General features: G+C 39.6%; 1 protein-coding gene across 1 annotated transcript; it reads left to right on the forward strand.

The window, feature by feature from the left end:
- Positions 1–7,061: 7,061 nt before the first annotated feature.
- Positions 7,062–18,010, forward strand: LOC135211619 (venom serine protease-like). The gene is made up of 10 exons (XM_064244906.1): positions 7,062–7,238; positions 8,206–8,246; positions 9,183–9,271; positions 10,060–10,175; positions 11,495–11,598; positions 15,836–15,929; positions 16,042–16,222; positions 16,391–16,530; positions 16,877–17,000; positions 17,767–18,010. The coding sequence occupies exons 1-10, from the start codon at positions 7,200–7,202 to the stop codon at positions 17,823–17,825; spliced, it is 987 nt and encodes a 328-aa protein (XP_064100976.1). The 5' UTR covers positions 7,062–7,199; the 3' UTR covers positions 17,826–18,010.
- Positions 18,011–27,396: the final 9,386 nt, after the last annotated feature.

Here is a 27,396-nt window from a genome sequence, read left to right on the forward strand (position 1 = left end):
ATCCACTGAATGCTAGATAATTTGACCACGTGCTCTTCATCAATTCACAAAATACATCTGGTCACGAAAAACCTAAGTCCAAAAATGGCTACGAAATTCAACAAGAATTTCTTCACTGAGTAATCACTAAATACGAACAATAATGTTCCATAAACAACAGATTACTTGGCAAACACTCCAAGTAATTCAATACCTTACCCTGCTCACCAAATAACTTTGGACACGTGTCAGCTATAATAAAATTACTTTAAAGCCAACCATCACCAAGGTGAACTTCATCGCAAATTATCTTTAACATCCAAAAAAAAAAAAAAAAAAAAAAAACCTTCGTGAATCGTTATGGCATCCGGTTCGTTCGAAGGACCAGCAAAGAATGTGGTGAAACCAAACTGAATTTTAGGGCCACATTCGGTACGATTTCATTCAACCTTAAGCCCTCCTGCACTAGCTTTGAATGAGACCAAGTTACAGTGCTGAGGAGTTTACTAACTTACTTAAAGTCAAGAAACATTGCATTTTTATTCAACAAAAGTGCAGTTAAGAAACAATCAGCTGTATTTCCTGCACCAATTATTTTTTGGGTGATGCCACACGGGTTCACAAAGACGCATTTAAAGATTTAACACATATAATTAATATTTAAAGAACACAACAATTATCCAAATTACGTTAAGAAGCAAGAAAACTAACACATTACTGCAAAAATTAACAAAACGTTACGTTACTTCGATAGGAAAAAACATAAATGGCAAAACAGGATCCCAGAATATCCTTATGAAGAAGTTACTGCAATGGCGACGACAATTCACGAGGTGATGTGGCTGGATTCTACAAGAACATCTTCTTTTACTTGCCTTCGTGGAGTCAGCTGCAAAAATTCGAGAGCTTCACCTTTCCACCCTAGAAGAAAACTCGGGAGGAGTATATTGCATAACACAGTTGTCACATCTGCAAAATTACAGGGTTACGTAACAAACATCAATTTAAAAACAAACTTCAAGTACTCTAATCGTAACCCAACATACAAAAAAAAGGGGGGTTTCGTCCAGAAGGCAAGCATAAATTACTGGCATGTGCCCTTACAGTAAGAAAATAATATATATAGTCTCCACAGGAAGAAGTTTGACAACACTAATGATACGTCATCTAATTTTATAGAGATGGACAAAATTTGCAAAAAAAAGTGGTTTATTACTTTGAATATCAATGTACTAATTTATACCAACTCATTGCTATAGTTAATATAATAAAAACTGCTTCTGTGGAGCAAAATAATCATATATCAACATATTTTCATAGAAACTGGGAAATACTTCAAAACAAGTAATCATAAAAAAACTAGGAAATTTTATTCAATGGGAATAAATGGCAATTTCTTGACATAATCCTTTAATTGTCTTGTCCTTGTGTCTGAGCAGATTGACTTAATCTTTTTTTTTTTTTTAATTGTACCCATGTTTATGCTTGTTTGGAAAGGTTACTCATTCTCCAGGTGTGCTGGATTCTAAGTACTAATCTCCTTATAATCCCTATCTGTCAGTTATACGACCTTTCGTGTACTGTCAATTCCTCATGTAAGTCAGTTTATCTGCTGAGTAAAGGACGTTGAGTCGAAAGATCTTGCACAAACTTCGTTGTTTATTTTTCCTTTGTGTCTTATACCTTTATTTATGGATATATCACGTTCCAAACTTTCTTGATTCAGTTACACACACACACACACACACACAGATAGATAGATAGATATAGATATATACATTATAGAAGGAACTATCTCTAGCCAATCCAGTTAAAATAAACTACCCTAATAAAAATATATTGAGGTCAGATTATTATCTATAAGTGCGTCAGTAATATTGCCAATGAATTAAATATTTATTTTACCATGATGGCCCTAGAATTATCTGTAAATATCCATCTCTTTCATTTTCAAATTATTATTGCTTCCTAAATCGATTCTCGAAGCTTGGAGTGACAAGTTAGCCATCTTGCATCACACGTCACAAATAAGTAATAGATCTAGTCAATGGTTGAAAAGCTTTGATTTTCTCCGGCCTTGCCGGACCCATTCAAAGAAGAATTGTTGGGAAATGCGTGTAAATTATTACGATAACGTCAGTCAGTGTTCAGTCAGGTGTGCCTACAGTTTTTAAATATCAATTTTGAAGGTTAATTTTATTATACGATTCAAAGATAGGCGAAAATTAGTACGATGGTGCTCACAGCTGAGCACTTTTCTCCTCTTAATTTTGGGGTTTCTTCTTCCTCTTCTTGTTGTTGTTCTTCTTCTTCTTCTTAATCCTAAGCATCGTGACATATTAACATGATTCTCACTCCTAATTATATTCATCCATTGTATTCCTACCTCAATTGGTTGCTACTGACAACCAAATATGGAAATGGCAGCTATCCTTAAAATCTTCTGAGAGAGACAAAGCAATTAGGCCTATAAATTGATAAACATTGATTCGTTGCAGCCATATAAACACCACATGAAGTTGGAAATCTCACATATGATTTTGTCTTTTTTCAACATGACCATAGGATCCTCGTAGGAAAAGGTCTGTGCCTCTTCTAAGGATTGGCCACTGGAGGACCAAAAGCCAGAGCTCCAGAATCAAGTATAGGCCTATCTGGAAGGGCCGTGTATTGACAAATAAGGAATGACAAGCGGCAACGAGAATATTTGTGGTGAAATGGATTAATATACATTTTGTGAAAGAGCCCATATAGGAACAGAGTATGAGAAAACGCATTGCAGTGCAGTATTCTTAACCTGTCGGGTGCGACAGCAAAGGTTCAAATGAAAATTGTAAAATTTTTTGGTATCACTTTCTTTATTCATTATCAGCACGAAAAAAATCTCAATTTTGTATTCGTGATTTGAGATAGGCTGTGACAAGGATATTGCCGCGTAGATTCGGAAAGTGCAAACTGTTGGTTGCTGATCGTGTATGGTAGCCATATTGCAACTCCCATGCGTGCCAAGAGCCAACGAATTCAGTCGTTCGGCCGCTCTTATAGTCTAGCATAATTAATATGAGTTCTGTTGGGATTGTTCTCTTGTGAGGTTCGGTGTGATTTCTGTTCCACCCTAATTTCATTTTCGATGAAAGAACAAGAATGGCTTCAGGCTCAAAAAAAAAAAAAAAAAAATCTCATGATTACGCTTACCGTGTTTTTTGTCAATATCAGAGACAAATGTCGCTGAGTTCAATTTGTCGAGCAACTGTTGTTGTAGATAAAAAAAATCATTGGCTGTTGCTTTAAGAAGTGTAAGGTCTAAAAAAAATCTGAGTTGCTGGCTCAGCAAGACATTCCAGAAGCCTGTTGATATTTAAAGCTGCTGTAAGGGGGCGGGGCCACCTGGTCACGTGATATAAATAGTAGGCCATTTCTTTCTTTCAGTAAATCGTCATGAGCAGCAAAAATGTGCTTAGTTAATTATTATTTCGACAGCAGCACCACTGTACAACAACAACTATCGTGTATGTATGTGTGCATACATATATAAATATTGATATATAATACTAGATTTTGTCTTCACTCAGCTCAAAGGCTGGCTGGCCTCTGTAGTAGGCCTATCCCATACGTCTGAGGTTCTAAGTCTCTTGATGGAATGAGATGTAGGACACTTTAGTTCCTTCTCGGAGCCTATGTTGTAGTGTTTAAGTTGATGTGTTTCAGAATTTCTAGCGACGGAAACAGTCGTAAATGCTGTATATGTAAATACTAAATATGATTAGATTTAGCCGGGCATATTTTCATTAAAATGTAATTTCATTTTAGAGTGCGTTTTATCGTAGCTTTTGGGACCATTGATTCAAGTTGACGATAAAATATTTTTACGACTGATCCCACTGCCAGGACTTATTCTGAATTTGGAAAAATGTGGAGCGGAATAGGTTCACAAGTGTAGCCAGCCATGCTCGTATCAACCGGACTGATAAAGACTGAATACGAATTATAAACAAAAATGAATAAATAAAATTGAAATACACTTTCATTAAAATGCACTAAGAACTGGGCGCCATACATGGAAGGAAATGCTACAAAAAAGATAGATATATATATATATATATATATTATATCTATATATATATATATATATATATATATAATTTCTTGAAGACATGATTTACCGTAAGAAAATTGTGGTATGTCCCTCAGATATTTCATTTTCACTTTTTAGTGCACTTTCATAAAATTGTTTTTATTTTTTCATTTATTTTTAATTACATACTATTTAATTTTGACAGAAACTGATTGTAACTAACGAAATTCATATCCTAGCTGTCGAGCCAAAGAATGTTTTGAAAAATCTGTCGAGATATTAACATGTCGTCTACCGAGTCAAAGAAGCTGTGAAAAATCCGAAGTTTCATACAAATCCTGAGATACTGGGAAAGGTCACTGTAGGGTCACTAGAGGTCACTGCAGACCTCCTGATCATGTAAGGTTGTGACGTCACTGGGATTGAGGCACCATCCAAAATTGCAAGTCCAACTGACGAATTGAGTTATACATGTTTTGACCCAAACAGGCAGACAGACGGACGCAGAATTCAAACTTCCAAAGAATATGGTGTTCATTAAAGTGAAAGACAGGAAGAAGAGGCCTCACATAATGAAATGGAAATTAATAACCAGTTGAAAATAAAATGTCTTAAAATGCAAGGAGAACTTGATCTTTGAATTTCCAACCGCACATCGGCCTCTGGGAGGCTGTTCCATAGTCTAGTCCGACGGTGAGAGGAATAAACGACGTCGTGGTCTTAGAACTTGATATAGAATAGCGATTGAAATATTAAGTGCCTGACAAGCTTCGATAATGTGATAACAATTGCCTCGGGAATATACCGAGTGACAGATATGGCCATCTCGATAGAGCAATGATCAGAGGTGCATTCATATTCACAGACCTTGAATTTGAAAATAGCTGGAATATCTGTGAATATGAGGTCTAATCTATTACCAGAAATGTGCATGGGGTTCCTCAGTTTAGTCGGGCAAAATAGCAGCGGTACACAGAACTTAGAGCAAACCGGCCATGTTGATCAGTGGAACTTGAATTTAGCCACTAGCATTCCTTTGCATTTCAGTCTCCACAAATAACGAATGAAGCTTTTGAATCCTGTAAGTCAGCAATGCTAATCCTCTCCAAAAAGGCAGCCATATAGAGAACCGTCGATATTTGGACTGTGGTAAACACCAACTACGTAGACAATGTAGAATTTACTGAAACTCTAAAACAAAGAACTTCGTGTCAACTACACTACCAAGTTACCTGATAATAAATAGATCGTCCAGACCTCGTGTATACAACCATACCATGCACATGTGGGGTGTTGCTTCTTGTACTGTCTAAACAGGTATTACTCTCACTCTTTATGATAGTATTGATAATAATACAGATTATTGTAATTATACGTATATGTCTACTATTCTCTGTATCATTGTTAGTTATTGATTGCCATTATTGTTCTGTCAGAATGAATGTAATTTTAGCCAACTTTGATTAACTAGCAATTTGATTAACACAAAACCACATCATTTGTTGCTGCCAATTACTCGCCGAATATTGGGTACAGACTAATTTTGCGACTTAGGTCTGTCATACACAGATCGTTCAGTGTATGGGTTTGTCTGCGGATCTAATGCTATCGCGCGCGTCTCCTCTAGAGATGATACCATGCCTTCTCGATACAAAATCTTTGTACAGACTGAAATCGGTGCAGAGATCGTTCATACTGTATGATAGTGTGTGTGTGGGTCGATAACGACAATCGTTCAGACAGTAGTTCAGACAATCGTCCAGTGTATGGGGACCTTAAGGTGCAAGTTCGTCTATGACGCTCAGTGGATGCCTGACTTGTCCAGCAAAATCCAACCACTAGCAGAGGCTAAATAGTTTCCCTCAGAAGGAGTTACGCTTGTTACACTTCGTGAGATCCAAGAATTTTCCCTTTATCTACTGGGGGATTAAAGACATTAAGAAAGTTTGTGCATCCTGTGGAGTCTCTGCAGAATTGAAACCACAGGTCTTCAAACCAAACCTCCGGAAGGAACGCTCCTCAAGGTTATGCCGTCAATGGAAAGGCTAAAGCATCGATTTCAAGGAGACCTCTCCCTACAACGACGCGCAGTCCCTTATTTACTTACAGTTGTTGATGAATATTCACGATTTTCTTTCGCTTTCCCATGTCCCAACATGAACACGACGACAGTAATCGACTGTCTTGAGCAAATATTTAGTCTATGTGGGATGCCTGTGTACACTCTGGTCAAGGTGCTTCGTTCAAGGAAAAACATCTCAAGGATTCCCTTACACAGAAAGGAGTAGCAACCAGTAAAACTGTACTTTCCATCCAAGTGACAGTGGACAGGCTGCAAGGCCCAATGGGACATTATGGAAAGCAATTCACTTACCCTTTAAGTATCATAATCTGCCAGTTCAGCATTGGGAATCAGTCCTTGCTGATGTATACTACACTCAGTTAGATCCCTTCTGTCTACATCTACAATCTTTTTGAAGTTCTCTACCCTCATGGCTTATGTCTCCAGGAGATTTGTTTGGGTCAATAAGATTGAACCATTGGTGGACGAAGTCGAACTCGTGGCTGCTAATTCCACATATTCCTGATGAGTATAATTTTGTGAAAATGCTTCTCTGGAATACATGTGAGAAAATGATCATAATAAATTTATTTAGTTTCCTTCCTTAATTGCGAATGATTCAGTCTCTAGTTTTAATTTGCAGCGAGTGATCTTCATTTCTTGATGTGCAAATATGCTATATTTTCATCCATAAATATATTGATAGCTATATACATGAATATATATATATATATATATATATATATATATATATATATATATATATGTATATATATATAGATATCATGTGTGTGTATGAAAGATACAAGAAATTTTTTGAAATGTATGTCAATTTATTTTAATTACAAAATTTTATTTACATGACATATATGTCACAAGTGTTTGAAAATCATTAGTAGTCTTCAGAAGGCCGGGATGTCTAGTCAGGGCCTCTTATAAATACGGTCAGTACCTGTCCTGACCACAGAGTCGCTAGAAGTCTCTGGCCTGGCTAGTCGCTTGCTTACATCGTCACTAAGAACAGATCGTGGCTAAATCTGACTCAGCTTGACTCTGCTTATCTTGAGTCTCGATCAAGGCAGGATGGCGTCTTTCCAGCTGGCTTTAGCCCTAGTGATCTTGGTAAGCTTAAGAAAGCACGTTTGTGTTCAATTTTTGTATTCTGGGGCATTTTTATATTCTCATTTTACGGTTGGCCCCGTAGCAGGGTGGTGCCGTCAGTGCACCCCATGTGGTCCACCGTATAAGCATCACTTGAAAGTTCTTTGCAGTGTCCCTTCGGCCCCTAGCTGCAATCCTTTCCATTCCTTTTACTGTACCTCCATTCATCTTCCCTTTCTTCCATCTTACTTTCCTCAACCCTCTTCCAACAATTGCTTCATCAACCAAACAAAAACTTCTTTCAGTAATCTTCTGAAGTTTGAAAAAGAAACCCACAAAATTACTGTGTATAACGTGTTCACTTATAAGTATTTACATTATATTTTACTCAACACTCGAGTACGTGGTTCGGAAGTCACATAAAGCCGTTGGTCCCGTTGCTGAATAACCACTGGTTCCATGCAACATAAAAACACCATACAAACAAAATCAACACTCGAGTACTTTCAGGCACTATCTGTGGCCCTTTTTCAAGAGATGCGTAGGTTGTCAGCCTGGGTCAAGGCCCAGCTGTCTTCTGGAACTTCTTCATGTTGAATGATGGCTGTTCTGGATTAGCAACTCTCAAGGAAACCAAAACAGCCATCATTCAGCAAGAAGAAGTTCCAGAAGACTGCTGGGGCTTGACCCAGGCTGACAACCTATGCATCTCTTGAAAAAGGGCCACTGCTACTGATATCATTTCAAGCTGAATAATATTTAGAGATTAAATAAATAGAAAAATCTAACAAAGCAGAGTAAGTCAAATTATAAGATAAATGTACAACAGAAACAAGTGAACTGGGTGATAAAAACATTTAAATTAGATAAATATAAAAATCAGTTAACATTACATATCTTCCCTCCCTTTATGTATTAAATTTTTGTAGTGCATAGTACCAGCTGATTTCTTCACTAAAAGGAGCCCTTCTTCAATTTCCCCCCGCAGAGTTTCTGGTGTGCGACCGCAAGTCCCACCCCAGACGGAACGTAATTACGTAAGTGTCTTTTCTTAGAATTACCAGTGTGCGCTAAACGGATTGCCTGTGAACGTAACAGTGTAAAGGGGAGCCAACATAACTATCGCTTACTCGGGGAGTAAGCCTACAAACTACTTTGCTGTTGTTGTTGTTCTTGTGGGGGATTAGGAAAGGTCTATGGAAGACCCTAAAAAGGTCTGAAAAAAAGGTGTTTCTCATTGAGTTAAAGATACAGGAATTTTAGGAAGGATATTTATGATTTATTTATTAGAATGAAATGTAAAAAATAGATAATGTCATGTTAAACAGTACAGAACAATTATTTCTAATAAAATGTGGCGCACGTATATTTAATTTTCGTTGGTGAAACAACATGCTATTTTTTGTAAAGCCTTAAGTTAACAAACCTCAGTTTAGCGGACTTGTGTACTTATCAGCTACGTTATTATGACTATTTTATTTTATGGGTCCCATTTCAAATCTGGTACATTTTCAGATCAATCTCTGAAGTTTGAATGTCAAAGTGTAAAGCCTCAGATTAAGTTAGGTTAGGAATTACGTGGAACTGATGTTAGACGTAAGATATCTAGAGAATATTCGAGTAAAGCATATGAGAATTGCCTGTGAAATGTAACTAAAAAATTTTTGGTGCAGTTTTTGAGGCATTGTATATTAATTTAAGCTTTCGTAAATCCGTTGATTTTCTTAAAATCTGAAAAATCTCAATTATTCTTCTCTTATATGCATTCCAATACCTTAGCTTGTGCCTTGGTCCTTCAGTTACATGGGCGCATATATTCACTGTTAGACGTATATGACTTGTATTGACATTCTAATCTGTATGTCAGTAATTATATTTTTTTGTATTCAAATGATTGCTGAAATGGTCTCCTACATTTTGAACAATTTATTTACTAAGTTGCTTTTATTTATAATCTTCGTTCAGGCTACCCCCTTTCTCCACTCAAGCAATGTGGCCTCTGATGCAAAAAAACTCCAAGGCTTTGGTGGACCAAAACAATGTTGACAGACAAGGTAAAGTCCTGAATACCCACGTAGCGGGGTAGTGCCGTCAATGCACCTCATTTGGTGTACTTTAAGCATTACTAAATGTTGTTAGTAGTGTCCATTCAGCACCTATTTACCATTTTACTTTACCTCTGTTCCCACTTCCTCTCTTCCATCTCGCTGTCCAACCACTCCAAGTCCCTCTGTTTACCCTAAAACCACCGAATGGCTGAAGGCCCCAGTGCTTAGCCTCATGTCCAAATTTTCATAAATCAATTTCGGATCAATCTCCTGACTTTCTTCCCTTACGAAATCAAATCTTCCTTGGAAAGCTTCAGTTAAGTTGTGAGAATTATAACTTTCTTAAAGATCAGAGCTTTAGTTCTTTTTGAGATTCCAAACTTGTTTAAATTTGGAAAAATGTGTCAGTAGGATGAGAGCAACCATATTATTATTATTATTATTATTATTATTATTATTGACTTAAAATTCAAGCTTCCAAAAAATGGTGCTCCTTTGAATTAAGTAACAGATTGTACTAAGAAATACAGAAAGAAGAAATCAGCTAATATGAAAAGAAAAAAGTAGTTACAAATTATTTTTTTAAAAATGGATAAAAATGTCAGTAAATTCTAAAATAATTCTTGCTGGCAGAATCATTTAGACGTTTGTCCATCAAGAAAGAAGGCTTCTTCTTCTTCTTCAAGCTAAGAAGCTGGGAAATGTTTGTGGAAGCTTGGAGCACAGTAATGTCTTTAGAAGGTCTCAGATCATTCACTGTCTCATCCTTCCTTCTCTTACCACCCAAAACAAAGCCGGGGCCGTTCCGACTGGCTGTTACACTCTCCGCACAGGCCAGACCGTCACCATCCAGTCACCGAACTACCCAAGCTCCTATCCGCCAAACAACAACGGCATGTGGAGCTTCACGGTTAGTGGAAGACAAATCCAAAAGATGTAGCACTTTTCTACAAGTCACCCTTTTACCCATTCTCACTATTGGATCAAACCTCTTAATAAAACCAGCCGAGTATCATGTCAGCAATATCCTGTGTTTAGCCGAAGTCTTGTTGCCATTGTATAATCCTTCACGTTTTTATCATAACAGGTCCTTTATAGTTCTCCCATAGAAGCCCACCGAGAAATTTTAAAATCCGCGGATATACAAAATCCACTCTAAAAATGCTTATGACTGCTTTTAACTGCCAAATACCCCATACCCCTTCAACTAAAAATGGTTATAACTGCCTTTTTTAACAGTTCACTGCGTAATTTGATAGTACAAACAAAACTATACCTTAAATTATCATACTAAAGCAACTCAATATCATTTCAAACAAAATCACACCCTAAACTATTACCCCAAAACCCCCAGTCATCTAGGTTAGCCCCTATACACCTGTCACTGTTAGCTATATACGCCCCTAAAATGTATATAACAATGACTTGATCATTTTCAGATATTAATGTTAATGCGAACACAGCAAAATATTCATAACATTTTCAATAAAAATTAAATAAATCTTCAATACAGACTAAATAAGTCTGTCTTACAGAACTTTTGATCACTAATCAAGTTACCCCTTTAGTATATACGTAAGCAAAGCCATTTTTTCTCATAGTATTTTAGTAGTTTCGTTTTCTTTTAAAGGTTAGGGTAAACTGTACAGTGTCCAAAATATTTGATGATTATTTTCATTTTATTTTCCAGTCTGCTCTTATTGAAAAGCAAAAGGCTGTAATTATAGCATTGAAAATTTGAAAGAAGTGAAAGACAAAGTAACATCACGATTTACCTATAAAACTATACTGTACAAAACCAAATCAATCTCTCTTATCTCAAAGAGAGAGAGAGAGAGAGAGAGAGAGAGAGAGAGAGAGAGAGAGAGAGAGAGAGAGAGAGAGAGAGAGAACAAAAATTTAATTGGTATCAGAGATTTATTTAATTTGTATTAAATATTTAATAGATATTTTACCGTATTTGCATTAATAGCTATTAATATTCGAAAGTTAGTAAAAATGTATTCAGTCATGAAAATAAAATGAAAATGCAGTATTGAGTGAATATTACTCCATGAAAAAATTCGCGAATTGGTAAAAGTTACCGCGTAATAGTGAAAGATACGTTCCACGAAAAAAAAAAAAAAAATCCGCAATAACACGAAGGTGAAACCCGCGAAAAGTGGGGGAGAACTACCTCATCATTGACTTTGTTCTAGTGTTGAAAATTAATCAGTCCTCCATTTACAGGCTGCAGATTCCACCTCACGCATATCGATGACCTGCTCCGATTTTAGATTGTATTCCTACACTTATTCGTACATGATAATCACTGGACAAGGCCTCAGAAGAGGGTAAGATACAAGAATTTATAGCTGTCATATGTGACAGAAAACTGCAAATTATAGACTGGTAAATCTTGAATTTGCATTAAATGGAAATTGTATGGTGGGATTTTATTGAAAGCATTGAGAAGTTTTCACAAGGCTTGAAGTCTGTTCGAACAGCAAAACAGGAGAATGGCTGGTTTTGTGTGTAAGTTGGTTTGAGAGAAAAGCCAGAGACTAATGAAATTATTTGTGAGAAAGTTGGGAGATAATATGAGCAAGAGCAAGGCTAAGTTAGAATAGAAATGGGGACGATAGAGGAATTAATGTTAACAGTGACATTAAGAGAATATAAGAAGTTCATTCTTTAGGTGTTTTTGAAGTAAATGTAGCAGTTGATGGTAGGATGAAGAAAAGAATTAAGTACAAAGGAACATTGGAAGAGCACTGTAGTGTCTATGTATGCTAAGATTTAGATGTATGGAAGCATAGTTGGAGACTTTGAACACTAAAGTGGTAAGAATCACTTGCCTAGTTTGTATAATATAGGGAAAAATTAAAGGGGTGGGAAAAATGGAGATAAACAACAAAAGTGGTGAAAGCTTTAGTGGAAATGAAAGGATGGATCATAATGTCATGAGGTGGTTTGCCCATGTGGAGATAGGGTGGAAAATATTGTGTAAGGAAGAAGGAAGAACCTTAATATCTACAAGGATTAGCAGTCCACGCAAGAGTGAGAGACGAGAGGTGCAGCGTGTCTGAAGGAGAGTTCAGAGCACCGCTGATATGCATTCTTCTTCGTAAGTGCATATGACGAGCCTATGTTGTGGAAGTATTCTGTACAGGAGCCTCATTCCCATTTTAGCCTTAAAATTGAAAATATGGCAGTGAGCGCTCTCACACTTTTTCTTTGGACCCACCTCCTGTTAGGTGACATGTTTTATGTTAGATGACTTTATCATCTTATGCAAAGAGATCTTCTTCTTCTCCCCAAGTTCTAAGGACTTTCAAACCTTAAGCTCTTCTTATTCCACAGGTATTACGGAACAAACTCGCCTTTCACTGAAGTAAGCGGAAACAACGAGATGAAAGTGTTTTTCGTGTCAAAGTCAAGAAGTTACAATGGCTTCTCCTGCAAAGTTACTGCCCTAGGTAAGTGTTTATCCTGATCCTCCTTTCCACGGAGACAACAGAGGGTCATCTTGTCTGTTCTCAGCCTGTCATCTCTGTCCTATCCCTACGTTTCCCAACTTTAGTATTATTCTATTATTAGTAGTACTAGTAATATTTTAGTCCAATATCATATATATCACTCCTTTCCAAATATTCTCTTCATTTTTAATATTTCTACTTCCTTTTTTCGTAGTTTAGAACTCATTCCTCTGAAGAGAAGCCACGTAAGTTATTTCTCTCCACTGGAGCAGGACCAACTACTAAGTGCAACTGCTTTGAGGTTTTCCTCGTGTTCCACCTTTCAAACCTCTTACTCTTAATTTTCCTTTCAGAAATGAATGACCTCTTAGGCCCCAGCGCTTGGCCGTCCCAGCTCTTGGCCTTCGGCCTGAGTTGTGTATTCTGTTTATCTCATTCTTCAAACAGTTGTCCAGAACTGCATGGGAAGATGATGCCACCAATATCCTGATCATGGGTATTGTATTGCCTATGGTGCACTCACAACTGGGTTACCTCAGCAGGATCAAATGGCTTTTTTCGATCCTCTTTGGAAACAACGGTCATCAGACAGAAGCTCTTGGCACACACCCAGGAAAGGTCTTTGGGGACCGGAAGTTGCCTTGGGCTCTGTGCTATCCAGTGGGACTGCCTCCTTCAGTGGCAAAGTGAATCACAACAGCTGGAGGGTGGGATCACTGTAGCTTCTTCAAGGGCAGAGTATGAATTATCTTTCTGAATGACGATTCCAAACCTGCGTCTTTCCTTTCGAGTAGGGGGTCCCTTATCCCATGAGCAAAATCTTCCACAAGGCAGAGAATTTCAGTGACTGCCTTCAAGTTCTCATTTTTCTTCTTCATTCATTGTGTTTTGAAAAGATCCCTTACGAAATCTCATTTTGAAAAAGGCTTAAAAAAAGAGAGATGGTAACGTATTTATTTTCAGCATTATCAAAAAGTATAGCCTTCCTCTTTTTATATGTCAAAGCACACAAATGAATTTGGAAGGTCTCAGTCTTTTGTACATGATTAGATTCTTGTTCCCGTTTGTATCTTACAAGCATTTTCAATAGTTCCGACCACAATCAAATAAAGTCCCTTATATCAACTAATGAAGATTTATACTTTATCTCGCTACTCTTACTTTTTCTATGTGAACATAGAAGATATCAGTCTTCTTTATATGGTGCAGTTCAACTTCTCTGGAGGCAGAGCTCCCTCTTCTCTGCTGGATCTCTAGTTGGGAAAGCTGCCTTTAGCTTGTTTGGGTGAACACAGTCTTTGACCATAATCTCTCTTCATTATTATAACCAAAGTGCAAATAAATGCAATCCATAACAAAGATGACAGTACAAAGGTGCTGCTTTATTCCATGGTTTCAGTGGACTCGGAATTTTAATTTAAAATCCGAGACCGAACTCTTTGACAGAGTCCCTGGCTTCAAAAGTTCTGTCTATAGCAAAATCATTTACAGATAATTGAAGTTTAGAAGACTATTAGTTCCCTTTTTTATTTGAAGTGGTTATAAAATGTTGGGTAAGTGCCAGTTCTTGGACTGACTATTGCTTTGTTTTCATGCCTGTGATATTTACCAATGGTTAAATGATCTTCATGAGTGTCAAATTGATTATACTCCACATTAGCTGAGGCAGGAGAGTATAATGTTAACTGCATAGTTCTGATTCAGACTAGATAGAAAGTACCCGGTCTAACGACGTTACAGTTCATAATGACTAACTACCCGTATAAATAACCAAACCCGTAGAATGCTCCAGTTACTGACTCACTGTAATTGATGTAGGATGTGGCAGACGAAATCCTGTAAGTAGGATAGTTGGAGGACAGCCCACAACATTGCACGAATATCCTTGGCAAGTTGCACTGACATCACTTACGGGAACATATATATGTAGTAAGGGGGAATGCACAGACTCATCATGTTTGACTTCCAATGGAGACAGAGTCCGAGCAACAGCTTAAGAAAGCTGATAACTCTTTTTTTGGGTGGCATGATGTACCGAAGCAGGTCAATGATCGTCCTGTAGTTATGTGCGATGTTAGAGTTCCTTACCTAAGCATATCAGTGACACGAGGGCTTGTCCAAGGTGACTGAAACTAGTTGAAAGTAGTTTCAGGGTGTGGACGAAGAGTGTGAATTCATCTGTACGTGTGCGCCTCTTTCGTTCTTAACGGAAGGTAACTAGACAGAAGGATGGAAACAGCTACGGGGAGAAAAGGCAGAATGCTTTAGCCAAAGTTATGGCTTGTCTCTTACTTTGATATTTTGTAAAGATGTTCTTACTTTGATATTTTGTAAAGATGTTCTATTTCATTTAATCTTTTGACTTTGTCTTTACAATTGTGTGTGCTCAGTAGTGTGTTCTCCTGTCTTTTAAACAGGCGGATCTAGTGGAGGGGACTATGTGTCCTAGTGAGGGGACTAAGCATCCTAGTGAGGCGACTAAGTGTCCTAGTGGAGGGAACTATAGTATCTTGGAGAGGAGATAATTGGTGTTTGATTAATTACTGATTAAGACTATTAAAATACCGGGGGGTTGTCTGTGAGACTTAAACGCATACCAAATATGAAAATAGCGGGGGCGACGCTACCGTTGTTAATATATATATATATATATATATATATATATATATATATATATATATATATATATATATATCATACAGGTTGAAAACAAGTCGATGACCTCAGTGGAAAACGGATCTTTGGCAAATGCTGGATGATCGTATGGTTGAGACTGCCAATGAGTAGTAGCTTTGAGTTCAACCTGTTTGTGACGTGTGAATGATAAGCTGCTGGGAGTCATTATGTTGTTGCACTGGAACGAAGAAGTTCCTTTAACAGCCATTCCAGTGTTTAAGTAGCTCATAATAGCATTTTAGATTTCAAACAATCCTTGTGTTTAGAGCTTAACTCAAGTAACATACTTTTAATATCATTGTGGACGTTTCTAATCCTAACGCTGTTCTAGAGTTACAGCAATTTCCTCATTAAAGAAAGTTGAATCTTATAATATAATATTTTTATGCCGAAAAGTCTTTTGTTTTTCATTAAAATTGTCCTTTCCACATTTCAGAGCACAGCCATCAAGTGTCATTGTCGTGATTGGAGAGCACAACTGGGGCACAACAACGGAAACAAACGTAACACAGAGGAGATCAGTATCACAAGTACGTCGCTACATCTCCGGTTATTGGTGTGAAACAACTGATAATCAAAAATTCTCTTGACAAGAAATTTAAGTTGATACTTTCTAATATGAGTCCCTCTAACTCCTTGCAGATCACCATAAACACAGGTTACAACACTACTACTAAGGACAACGACATTGCATTGATCAAGCTCACAAGTCCAATTGCTTTCCCAGCCGACAACAAGATCGCTCCTTTGTGTCTTCCAGATGCTGGCAATTTGTATGAAAATGTAGCTGCTACTCTTACAGGCTGGGGACTCACCTCTTCAGGTTTGTATGTCTTAAATAATAAGCTACATCACACTGATACTTGCCTGCAAAGAACAGTTATTTAAGTGAAGGCACGAACAGCCATTCTATCAAATAACAGATAAGATAGGGTAAATTGTCTGTGACTACTTTCCTTGCCGTGTTATTAACAACTTTGTAATATTGCAGGTGGTAACCAACCTGCTAACCTGTATGAGGTGGATTTGCAAACAATAACCAACGAAGAATGCAAAATGTATTTTACGCCTCCCATCACAGCTAACACGCTCTGTGCTGGACTGGTTAATGGAGGAAAAGGAGGTTGTCGTGTAAGGAAGTTTACAATCTTAAGTTAGCACTGTGAAATTAATATGATTCAGTATCTGAATATTTACAATTTTTCATTACAAAGACTTTCCTTTAAGACTTGTGTAATTTGTCTTAGAAATAATTACTTAACAACTTGCACAATTTATCTTAGAATGAATTGCTCCAAGACTTGCCAACTAGTCTTAGAAGGAATGACTTTAAAACTCGCACAGCTTTTGGTAAATGGAATTTCTTTATAAAATTGCACAACTTGTGTTAGAGTTACTTTGCTCTTAAGACTTACACAGCTTGTCCTTGATAGTAAACTTTAAGACTTTCGCATCTTGTTACTATTCCTGTTTTCAGGGTGACTCAGGAAGAGCACTAGTGACATATGGCAATACGGCCCAGACGTACATGATCCAGATAGGAGTAGATGTCTTTTCATCTGAAGCCTGTAACTATCCTACCGGGACTGCCCGAGTTACTGGTAAGTAAATCAAGTGATAAATTGTTTGCCTGGATAGCGTCTGTGACAGTAATTTAAACCCCTGACTGAGGATATCTTGAACGAATGACAAAATTTTCACGATAGGTTAACTGATAAATGTCATTTTAAATGGTGACTTTGAATCAAGTTAGTCAAGGTGTTAGGAGAAAATTGATACATGGGACAATCAATTAAAAACAGGGGTAGGGACTGAAGGTTAAATTTGAGACTAAACTAGTAGTATTTTAACATTAAGATGGCCAAATCAAACGATGGAATAGGTTTCAACGTTCAATATCAAGCAAACAGATAATGACATTTTTAAAAATATTTTAATACTAAATTGATTAACAATTTTCCAAAAACATAGCAAGCAAACACAGGCAGATAAGAAGCTTAGAAACTTAATCTACTGTATGGTTTTAAAGTGAAACAGACAAATGAAGAGGTTTCACGACCTCGGTACCTGATGTATGACGATGAATTTTAACATTCATTTATCAATAACATGTAAAAACAAATATTTCAAATCAACAGTAAAAATGAAAATGTAAGATAAATCAGCTGTCACAGAGGCATGATTTTAAAAAAAATTACAAGTTCTAAACCAATGGGTTTGACAGTGAGGTAACAGACGAAGTCAAAATCTGCATATTTACAAAAAGTTGAGTTCTTAAAAACACTAAAATCAAAAATATTATTGCTAATTACTGTGATCACGAATTGGTTATGAATATATGAGTCTATTACTGTATTTATCTTTCAGCATTTCTACCCTGGATTGCCACGAACACAGCAGGTTCTACATACCTCCCAAGGCCATGAAAATTACTATATCTACCTATAGGCTACTGGCTAAGTGGAGCAATCAAAGCTGACGTCATTGGAATTTCTCTTCATGATTGGATATTATCACTTATTTGCATTTGGAATTTGCTATGGCATAAAATAAATCTTTTAAATTATTGAAGCATAATAAAAATTTGGTCTTCCAAACACATTATTCATTTATTTTCCCATCCCTCCACTTTTAAGTTTATTCCGCTTGGAATAGCTTGTGAAACATAGCACATCTTAACCTGGAAGTAATGAGTGGCTTATTTCTTTGCTTATTTCTTTGATTGCACTCTTGGATAAACCATTTTTTAAATATCTTTTTATGCCTTTTTCAATTGTCAACACCACCAAAGTAAGAACTCCTCATTCAATAATATTTACCCATAATATTAGACAGGACCATTTTCTATATACGACATCGAAATTCGTTTTCGTTTTCTTTAAACTGTAAAGGACTCTCTCTCTCTCTCTCTCTCTCTCTCTATATATATATATATAATATATATATAGTATATATATATATAGATAGATATATGTATATATATATATATATTATATGATATATATATAGATATATATATATATATAGAGATAGAATATATAGATATGAGATATATATATATATAGAATATATATACTATATATATATATATATATATATAATATATATATATATATATATATATATATATATATATATATATAGATATATAAATATATAATATATATATATATATAGATATATATATATATATATATATATATACATATATATATATATACACATATATATATACATATATATATATATTTACAACATATATATATATATATATATATATATATATATAATATATATATATAATATACATATATAGATATACATATATATATATAATACATATATATATATATATATATATATACATATATATATATACATATATATATATATATATATATATATATACATATATATACATATATATATATATACATATATTATATATATACATATATATATATATATATATATATATATATATAGATACACACACACACAAAGGTATATGCCATGAAGGAAGATAAACGACGGAATATCCGTGAGACCTTTCGACGTTTAAACATCCTTTACTAAGCCGATGAACTGACATACATGAGGAAAAAGACAAAACAAGAAGATTTGTATAACTGACAGATAAAGATTATAAAGAGATTAGTACCTTGAATCCGACACACCTAGAAGATGAGTAACCTTCCCAAACTAGCATAAACAATGGGTGCAATTAAAAGTTTAAGACAATCATCTCAGATATAAGGACAAGACAATTAAAGGTTTATAGGTGACAGCTATTCAGAACTTTGGTAAACAAAACCATATTCACAATACATGATAGACATACATTTCAGTGAAGATAACTCTAAGGCAACTAATTTTTATTTAAGTCTGTAATTATATCTTTGAGGTCATTCTTAAACATGTTACAAATACAAGGGTGTGAGGAGTGGACAAAGAGGCAGGTAGAAGTGTACTGACTTTATTACAGGTAAGGGAAATTTAAATATACAACATGTGGACGGATATGTGGTTACCGACCCGCGAGAGAATAAAAGTGGGTCGGCGAGACCCGATTTGTGTTTCTTGAGAGACATATAATACAAAATATAAAAGTATACAAAATATGATTGTACATGCTATATACACTGGCGGAAAGCCCACTGAACGCTCTCGCGGAGGGAAGTAAGAACAACGCAAATGATGAACTACATACAGAGAAAATTGTGAATAAGCGTTGCCCTTACAAATACTCCCCCCCTAAGACAATAATTAGGCATAATTGTTGGCTGATTTCTTTGTACTTCGGATTGTTACTCGCGGAAGCAAGCTGGGAGGCGGAGGCGCCCTCGGGTGCGCGATATCAGTTGCAGTGGTAGATCCCTGGAGGTTTCTGGGGACGGGATGCCTCCCCTGAGGTGATCCTCGGGGGGTTCGACCGTCTTCCGAGGGCGGCCGCGGCTACGACTGGGAGGTTTGGCGACCGAAGGAGCCGCTTTTTTCCGAGGAAGATTGAGGCGCCCTATGGAATCCGCGTCTGCGGGGTCTTCGTCCATGATGAAGGCTGGTTTCAGGCGATCGATTGTGACCCAGTCCTCGCGACCATTGATGGATATGAGATACGCCTTGTCAGTGCGTCGTAGGACGCAGAAGGGACCTCGGTAGGGTCTCGTTAGCGGCGGGCAGCGGGCATCGTCCCTGATGAAGACGTGTTTGCACGATGATAGGGCCTTCGGGAGGAAACGTTTGGTCCTGTCGGAGAAGGTTTTGATGCAAGGCGTGAACTTCCCGGCGGATTCCCGAAGTCTGGCGATGGAGACGTTGGCGTCGTCGGCATTGGTCGGGAAGAACTCACCAGGGACTGTTAATGGCTCCCCGTATACCTTCTCCACGGGTGATGCCTCGCTGTTCGCCCGCGGGGCAGTCCTGAGACCGAGGAGGAGCCATGGTAGCTGGCTCTTCCTATTTTCACCGGTGCAGTGCGCCATTAGGGAAGCCTTGAGCGATCGGTGGACTCTCTCCACCATGCCGTCAGCTGCTGGGTTGTAGGCGGTGATGGCGTGTAGCGACGTCCCCATTAGGTGGGCCAGGGCGGTCCACAACTCCGACAGGAAAACTGGTCCGCTGTCCGTCGTGATCTCGTCTGGCACTCCGAATCGACTGACCCAGCTGACTGACCCAGCGAGGAGGGCTTCGGCGCATGCTTTCGTGGTTGCCTCCGACATCGGTCTTGCCTCAGGCCATCTAGTGGAGCGATCGATTATTGTCAGGAGGTATCTGGCACCTTCCGACGGGGGTAGGGGGCCCACGACGTCTATGTGGATGTGGCCGAATCTTCGTTTCGGCTGCGGGAATTCCCCCACGCCTGATTCTATGTGCCGACTGATTTTGCTAGTTTGGCAAGGCACACAGGTCCTGGCCCACTCGAGGGAGTCCTTCCGAATTCCAAGCCAGACGAACTTCTCCGTCAGGAGGCGCATCGTCGTCCGGCCCGAGGGGTGCGAGAGTCCATGTATGACGTTGAACACGGCTTTCCTTCGGGAGGCTGGGATCAGCGGGCGCGGGCAGCCCGTGCTGATGTCGCAGAGGAGCGTCGTGCCTGCGTGTCCGAAGGGCACGTCTTCCCACTTGAGGGCGGTGATAGCTGTGCGGTATGCGGCGATCTCCAGGTCGGGGGCCTGTTCTCAGGCGAGGTCTTTGTAGTCAACCCCGAGATGCACAGCGTTAATTTCTATCCTCGACAGGGCGTCCGCCACGGGGTTCTTCTCGCCAGGCACGTACTGGATGGTGCAACCGAACTCCACGATGGCTGCCTGGTGCCTCTGCTGTCTTGCTGACCAAGCGTCGCCCGCCTTGGTGAAGGCGTGTACCAAATGGCGCACTGCTTGGTATACTGCCAGGAGTTCGCGGTCGAACGTGCTATATCTCGTCTCGGCGGCTGACAGTTTTTTACTGTAGAAGGTGAGAGGCTGGGGCCCGCCCTGGACCATCTGCTCGAGGACAGCCCCGCAGGCGACATTGCTGGCATCGGTGGTGAGGCGTAAAAGTGCAGTAGGGTCTAAGTGGCATAATGTCACGGCTCTGGCGAGGGCCCTCTTCGTCTCATTGAAAGCCTTCTCTTGTTCAGCCTCCCACGTCAGGGTCTTTGGTTTCCCCTTCAGGACCTGTGTTAGAGGAGACATGGTGCGGGCGGCGTCGGGAATGAACCGGCGGTAGTAGTTGACCATCCCAATGAACTCCTGCAGGGACTTGACCGTGGTTGGGGTTGGGAACTTCTGCACCGCGCCTACCTTCGAGGCCATGGGGCGCACGCCTGCCGCGGAGATCTCGTGCCCAAGGAAATCCACCCTCTCGACGCCGAAGGTGCATTTGTCGAAACGGACCACCAGCCCGTTTTCCTGCAGGCACTTCAGGACCGCTCAAACATGGTGTAGGTGCTCCTCCGGGGACCTGGAAAAAATTAAGATATCGTCGACGTAGCAGACGCAGAAGGGCAGGTCCCCCAGGATGCTGTCCATCAGGCGCTGGAAGGTGGCCCCTGCGTTTCTCAGGCCGAAGGTGGAGTAATGGAAGACGTAGGAGCCAAAAGGCGTGATGATGGCGGTCTTGGGGACATCCTCGGGGTGCACTGGAACCTGGAAATAGGATTTTAAGAGGTCCATTTTTGTGAAGACTTTCGCCCCATGGAGGGCCCCGGTCAAATCCTGCATGTTTGGCAAGGGGTATTGGTCGGTGATTGTAGCGAGGTTGAGTCTCCTGTAGTCTCCGCAGGGCCTCCAGGTGCCGTCAGGTTTTCGTACCATGTGCAGGGGTGACGCCCAAGGGCTCGAGGCTTTCTTGCAGATGCCCATTCGTTCCATTTCCGAGAACGCCTGCTTCGCGTCCTGGAGGCGGCCCGGAGGGAGTCGTCGGAACTTTGCGTGTGTCGGGGGTCCTGTGGTGGTGATGTGGTGGAATATTCAGTGCTTGGGCGGCGTCCCTGCCGCCTGACGAAGTTCCGGCTTGAAGACTTCAGGGAATTCCTGCAGGAGGTTGCTGTACTTGTGGGGGGCGATGGTACAAATTGTAGGGGCGCCCGGGCCCGCTGCCAGTGGTAGGGAACGGCATGTCCCCGTGTCGAGGAGGCGTTTGCGGCCCACGTCCACCAGGAGGCCGTTCTGCGCCAGGAAATCTGCCCCCAGTAGCGGGATCCTGACGTCCGTGATGGTGAATACCCAGACGTAGTTTCGCCCCAAGATGGATATCTTGAGGGACTTCGTGCCGTAGGAATGGATGGGGGTCCCGTTTGCGGCGACGAGGGCGGTTGTTTTGTCAGGCTCGCGGCTACGGTCTTTTCCTGACGGCGGGAATATCGAGTGCATCGCCCCTGTGTCCACCAACATCCTCCGGCCGGAGATCGCGTCGCATACGTAGAACCCTACGGTGTGTGGTTCCGACGAGGCCGTTGCAACGGGCGGCTTTGGTTTTGCCTGCCGTAGTCGTTTTTTGACTGCTGGAAAGTACAAGGGCTTTCGCACCTCCTGGAGAATCTCCCGAACCTCCGGTGGTAGCGGCACCAGGAGTTTTCACCGCGCTGCATGTGGGAGGACTTCCCCTGGGATACGGCGCCGATCTCTTGCATTGGGTCGTCGTCGTCGTCTTCTCCCTTCTCTGCGGCTAAGCACACGGAGGATCGGGGGGCGGCGAGCTTCGCTGCATTGTTCGACAACGTCAGTTTCTTTGCCTTCTCCAGTAGTTCGTCGTCCTGTAGGGTGTACACGTCGGTCAGCTGTTTTCGGACGTCTGGCTTGAGTTGCCGCAGGAATATTTCGCGGCTCCGGCAGATTTCTTTCTTTTTTCCGTCGGGACCTACTTCGGGCAAACGGACGAGGCCCATCACCATGTCCCAGGCATCCTGTGGGTCGGCGCCGCGCATGGGGTTCATAACTAGGTCGAGGGCCCGGGAGGCCTTTTCAGCAATAGGCTGTCACGAGCCTTGCTTTTATCTCGTCGAGTGTGACAGGAACGGTTCGTGCTCAACCGGTCAATCCAGGAAGATATTCGGTCGAACACCTCTGTCGGGAGAGCCGCTGCGACGAGGTCAGCCTGCAGTACTTCGTTTGTGAGCCCCGCGATCCGGAATTGCCCTTCAGCTCGGAAGAACCAGGCGGTCAGGTCAGCTGTTGTGAAGGGGGTTAATTTGACAGCTTGAGCGGCAGCTGTGTCCGAGGCCGTCGCTGGGGCAGGGGAGGCCTGGGTTTCTCGCGCGGTACTATCTGCGCCCATTGTCCTTTCTCACAGAAAACGGTCGACAGAGTTGTGAATGGCGGGCCAAACCGTTTGAGGAAACGCCTGAACACACCTTGGGAAGGTACGCCGTATTTAGTCCGTTACAGGCGTTGGTTATTTCCATGGTAGGAGCTTTCAGAGATCTATACTGAGGCGCCGTGTGAGTCCGTTAAAGATCTCTGAAGGTGAGCGGCAGTATTTAGTCCCTTAATGGCTGAGCCAAAACCGCTTGGGTCACCATCCAAACCAGGAGGTCACCAGTTGTGAGGAGTGGACAAAGAGGCAGGTAGAAGTGTACTGACTTTATTACGTTGTTTTTGATTAAGGTCATTTGAATACTTGCAGGTGAAAAGGTGATTTTTAAGGATACGACTTTATTACAGGTAAGGGAAATTTAAATATACAACATGCGGACGGAAATGTGGTTACCGACCCGCGAGAGAATAAAAGTGGGTCGGCGAGACCCGATTTGTGTTTCTTGAGAGACATATAATACAAAATATAAAAGTATACAAAATATGATTGTACAAGCTATATACACTGGCGGAAAGCCCACTGAACGCTCTCGCGGAGGGAAGTAAGAACAACGCAAATGATGAACTACATACAGAGAAAATTGTGAATAAGCGTTGTCCTTACAAGGGTCTAAATGAAAAAGGCTACGACTAACATTGAAATTACAATGAAAAGTAAGTTGTATTAAAGCAGATTCTAAAAGATTTCGTGATAAGACATCTCTTGAGAATTTACCTAAGGTTATTTTCAATGAGTACTGTTTATTAGTGGGTGATCTTAATGCTCGCCATCATGATTTGGGAAGCAGTGGTAGCCAAAACAGAAATGGTTTTGTGTTAAATAACATACTTAACTCATTGGAAAATGTCAGAGTCTTGGGGAATGGTGCATCAACGCACGTGAGAGGTGGCAGAATTGATTATGCGGTACTTTTTAATATGTTTGAATGTACAGCTGATGCGTTAGTTGTTAGTGAGCTTGTTAGTGATCACTTTGCTTTAGAAGTATCTTTAAGCATAAACAAGATGTTTGTCATTAAAAAAAAGGAAGTGCTATCATTTAAAACCTGATAGAAAATTAGAGTTCATGAATAAAGTTGGTGAGTGGTACACACATTACAAGGAAGTTAATGGTCATCAAAACGATGAAAACATATTCTATGAAGATTTGCTCACTATCACTGATAGCATTTTAAATATTCCTATAAAAAGTGGTTTCTCCTCATTTAAAAAGTCTGTATATTCAAATGACAAAATAGTTCGGGGTTGGGATAAACTGCTTCGAAAAGCTCAACGTAATTGGAGTAAGAATCCAAATGATAATCGGAGTAGAGAAACCATGATGCAGATAGCAGATGGGACAGCAGAGGTAAGAAGGACGGTCAGAGGTAAATTTTGGGATAAGTTCTTGGAAGAAATTTCATTTACTAAAGAGATTGGGTCTGTATGGAATTTGGTCAATAAAGTGAGAAAGAAAAGGAAGGAAACCGTGGCTCATCATGATCCGAATGGGAAAGCGAACGAATTGGTTAGGAAATTGTCGGAAGCTGCAAGTATCAGTGGTCTCCCAAACAGTGTTCAGGCCTGCTTACGTAACAGGCGGTACAAACGAAGACAACTCGTGGCGTTACAAGAGGCTATAAATTGTGAGACTTGTTTGCCATTTACAAAAGACGAATTGTTGTTTTGTATGAAGAAGGGCAAATCTACCGCTCCTGGTGCGGATGGGATAACGTACGAAATTATAAACTGTTTAATTATGATGGAGGATAGTCCTTTGTTAGATCTAATTAATCTTTCATATAAAAATGGCAGGCTCCCTAAGAAATGGAAAATAGCTCTTGTTGTACCTGTAATGAAGAGCAACGGAGAATATAGGTCTATTTCACTTACATCTTGTTTATGTAAATTAATGGAGAGTCTTGTATTAAATAGATTAATGAAGTATATGATTGGTGACCAATTATTCCCGAATGTGTTTGGTTTTATAAAGGGGAAAAGTACTTCAGACTGCGTTATTAAAGCCTTAAGTAATGCTAATGTTAAATGTAGAGCATTTGTTGCCTTAAAAGGAGCTTTTGATAGAGCTTGCAGTGATGTTATTCTAGAAGAACTTGTCAACAAAGGTGTCAGGGGATTTTTACTGAGGTGGATTAGGAGCTACTTAACTGAAAGAAGAGCGAAAGTTTGGTTCCAAGGATATGAGTCTGAGGAAATGTTGATGGAGTTAGGTATTCCTCAAGGTGGTGCTCTTAGTCCTACCCTTTTTAATGTTTTGATGGATAAAATTGCGAGGCATAATTTTCCTGCTGGTCTGAGATTATTGTTTATGCTGATGATATTTTGATACAGTGCGTTAGTGAAACCATTTTAATAAGGGCTATGGCAGAATTACAGAATTTGTGCATGCACATGGGCTTGGTGATAAATGAAGAAAAGAGCAAATTTCAGTCTAGGATGGTTAATAGTAATACGGTTGCCATAAATGGTAAAACTTTGGAAAAAGTGAATATTTATAAGTATCTTGGTATGTACATTGGATTTAACAAAAGCTCGGATGAAATTAATTACTTGTAAAATAAGACCTTTACAGGTGTTGGCAAATAGAGGTAACGGTGCTGGTATTCCTTTTTTAAGGATGATGTACATCAGTACGGTGCGTTCAGTTATAGACTATGCATCACCTGTGCTGGTGAATTATTCGAACACAGAGTTGAGACCTCTTGAAATAATCCAGAATAAGGCAATGAGAGTTATTTTAGGTTGTTCCATGAGTACTAGGATTGAAATCATGAGACTGGAATTGAATCTACCGAGTGTTGTTGACCGAATACAAGAGGTAGCGGCTATGGCTGCTCTTCGTATGATGAGAAGGGGAGAAAGAACCTTAAAGAGGGCTGTTGACAGTTATTTAGGCAACAGAGTTTGCCCTGTTCAATATAACATGTATTTTAAGAAACTGTATAATATACTGATGAAATATGATATTATAAAATTTTGTGTAAAATTACAAGAAGTAGCTCCAATGAAGCCGTGGTTGTGTCACAAAATTAATGTAAGCATTTGTAAACTTGACTGTAGAAAAAGTGAGTGCAACACATACGAATTGAAACAATTAATTCTGTCTAAAATCAACACATTACCTAAAGCTAATAGTATACATATGTACTGTGATGGTTCAGTGAATGGTATCAAGGTTGGATGTGGGGTGGTTATAAGGGAATATTATGAAAATTATGTGAGTACTGACGAGACGCTGTCAAAAAGAATAGAAGATAAAACTTCTACTACTACTGCTGAATAACATGTCATTCATGAAGGGTTAACCTTAGTAGTAAACAAGATGAAAGACGTTTGTTTTCGTTGATTGCCAGAGTGCTCTTCTTGCGCTCAACTCCAGATATCCAGTTGACAGGGAATTAGTAAGTAAGTGTAAAGAACTTGTATATGCAATAGAAGATCAAGGGTATTTTGTCAAGTTTTACTGGGTACCATCTCACGTTGGTATTCATTTGAATGAGATGGCCGATAGTTTAGCAAAGGATGCTACAAACAAAAATAATATTGATACAGAAAGCACAATGACTGAGCAGAATAAAAAAAAGGGCTAAAAATCAAGAGGTCTTTGTGGGAAGCGGCTGAAATTCGACAAATTTTAAACAACGGTAGTGTCAGTATGAGACACTATTTGTTTGCGTCTGAAAACAACAATATTGTATAT

The sequence above is a fragment of the Macrobrachium nipponense genome, chromosome 4 (genome assembly GCF_015104395.2).
Source record: "Macrobrachium nipponense isolate FS-2020 chromosome 4, ASM1510439v2, whole genome shotgun sequence".
Lineage (NCBI taxonomy): Eukaryota > Metazoa > Arthropoda > Malacostraca > Decapoda > Palaemonidae > Macrobrachium > Macrobrachium nipponense.

Coding starts and splice junctions, on each gene's coding strand:
- LOC135211619 (XM_064244906.1), top strand. CDS start 7,200: ATGGCGTCTTTCCAGCTGGCTTTAGCCCTAGTGATCTTG. Junction 8,247..9,182: donor AGTCCCACCCCAGACGGAAC/GTAATTACGTAA, acceptor ATCTTCGTTCAG/GCTACCCCCTTTCTCCACTC. Junction 16,531..16,876: donor GAGGAAAAGGAGGTTGTCGT/GTAAGGAAGTTT, acceptor TCCTGTTTTCAG/GGTGACTCAGGAAGAGCACT.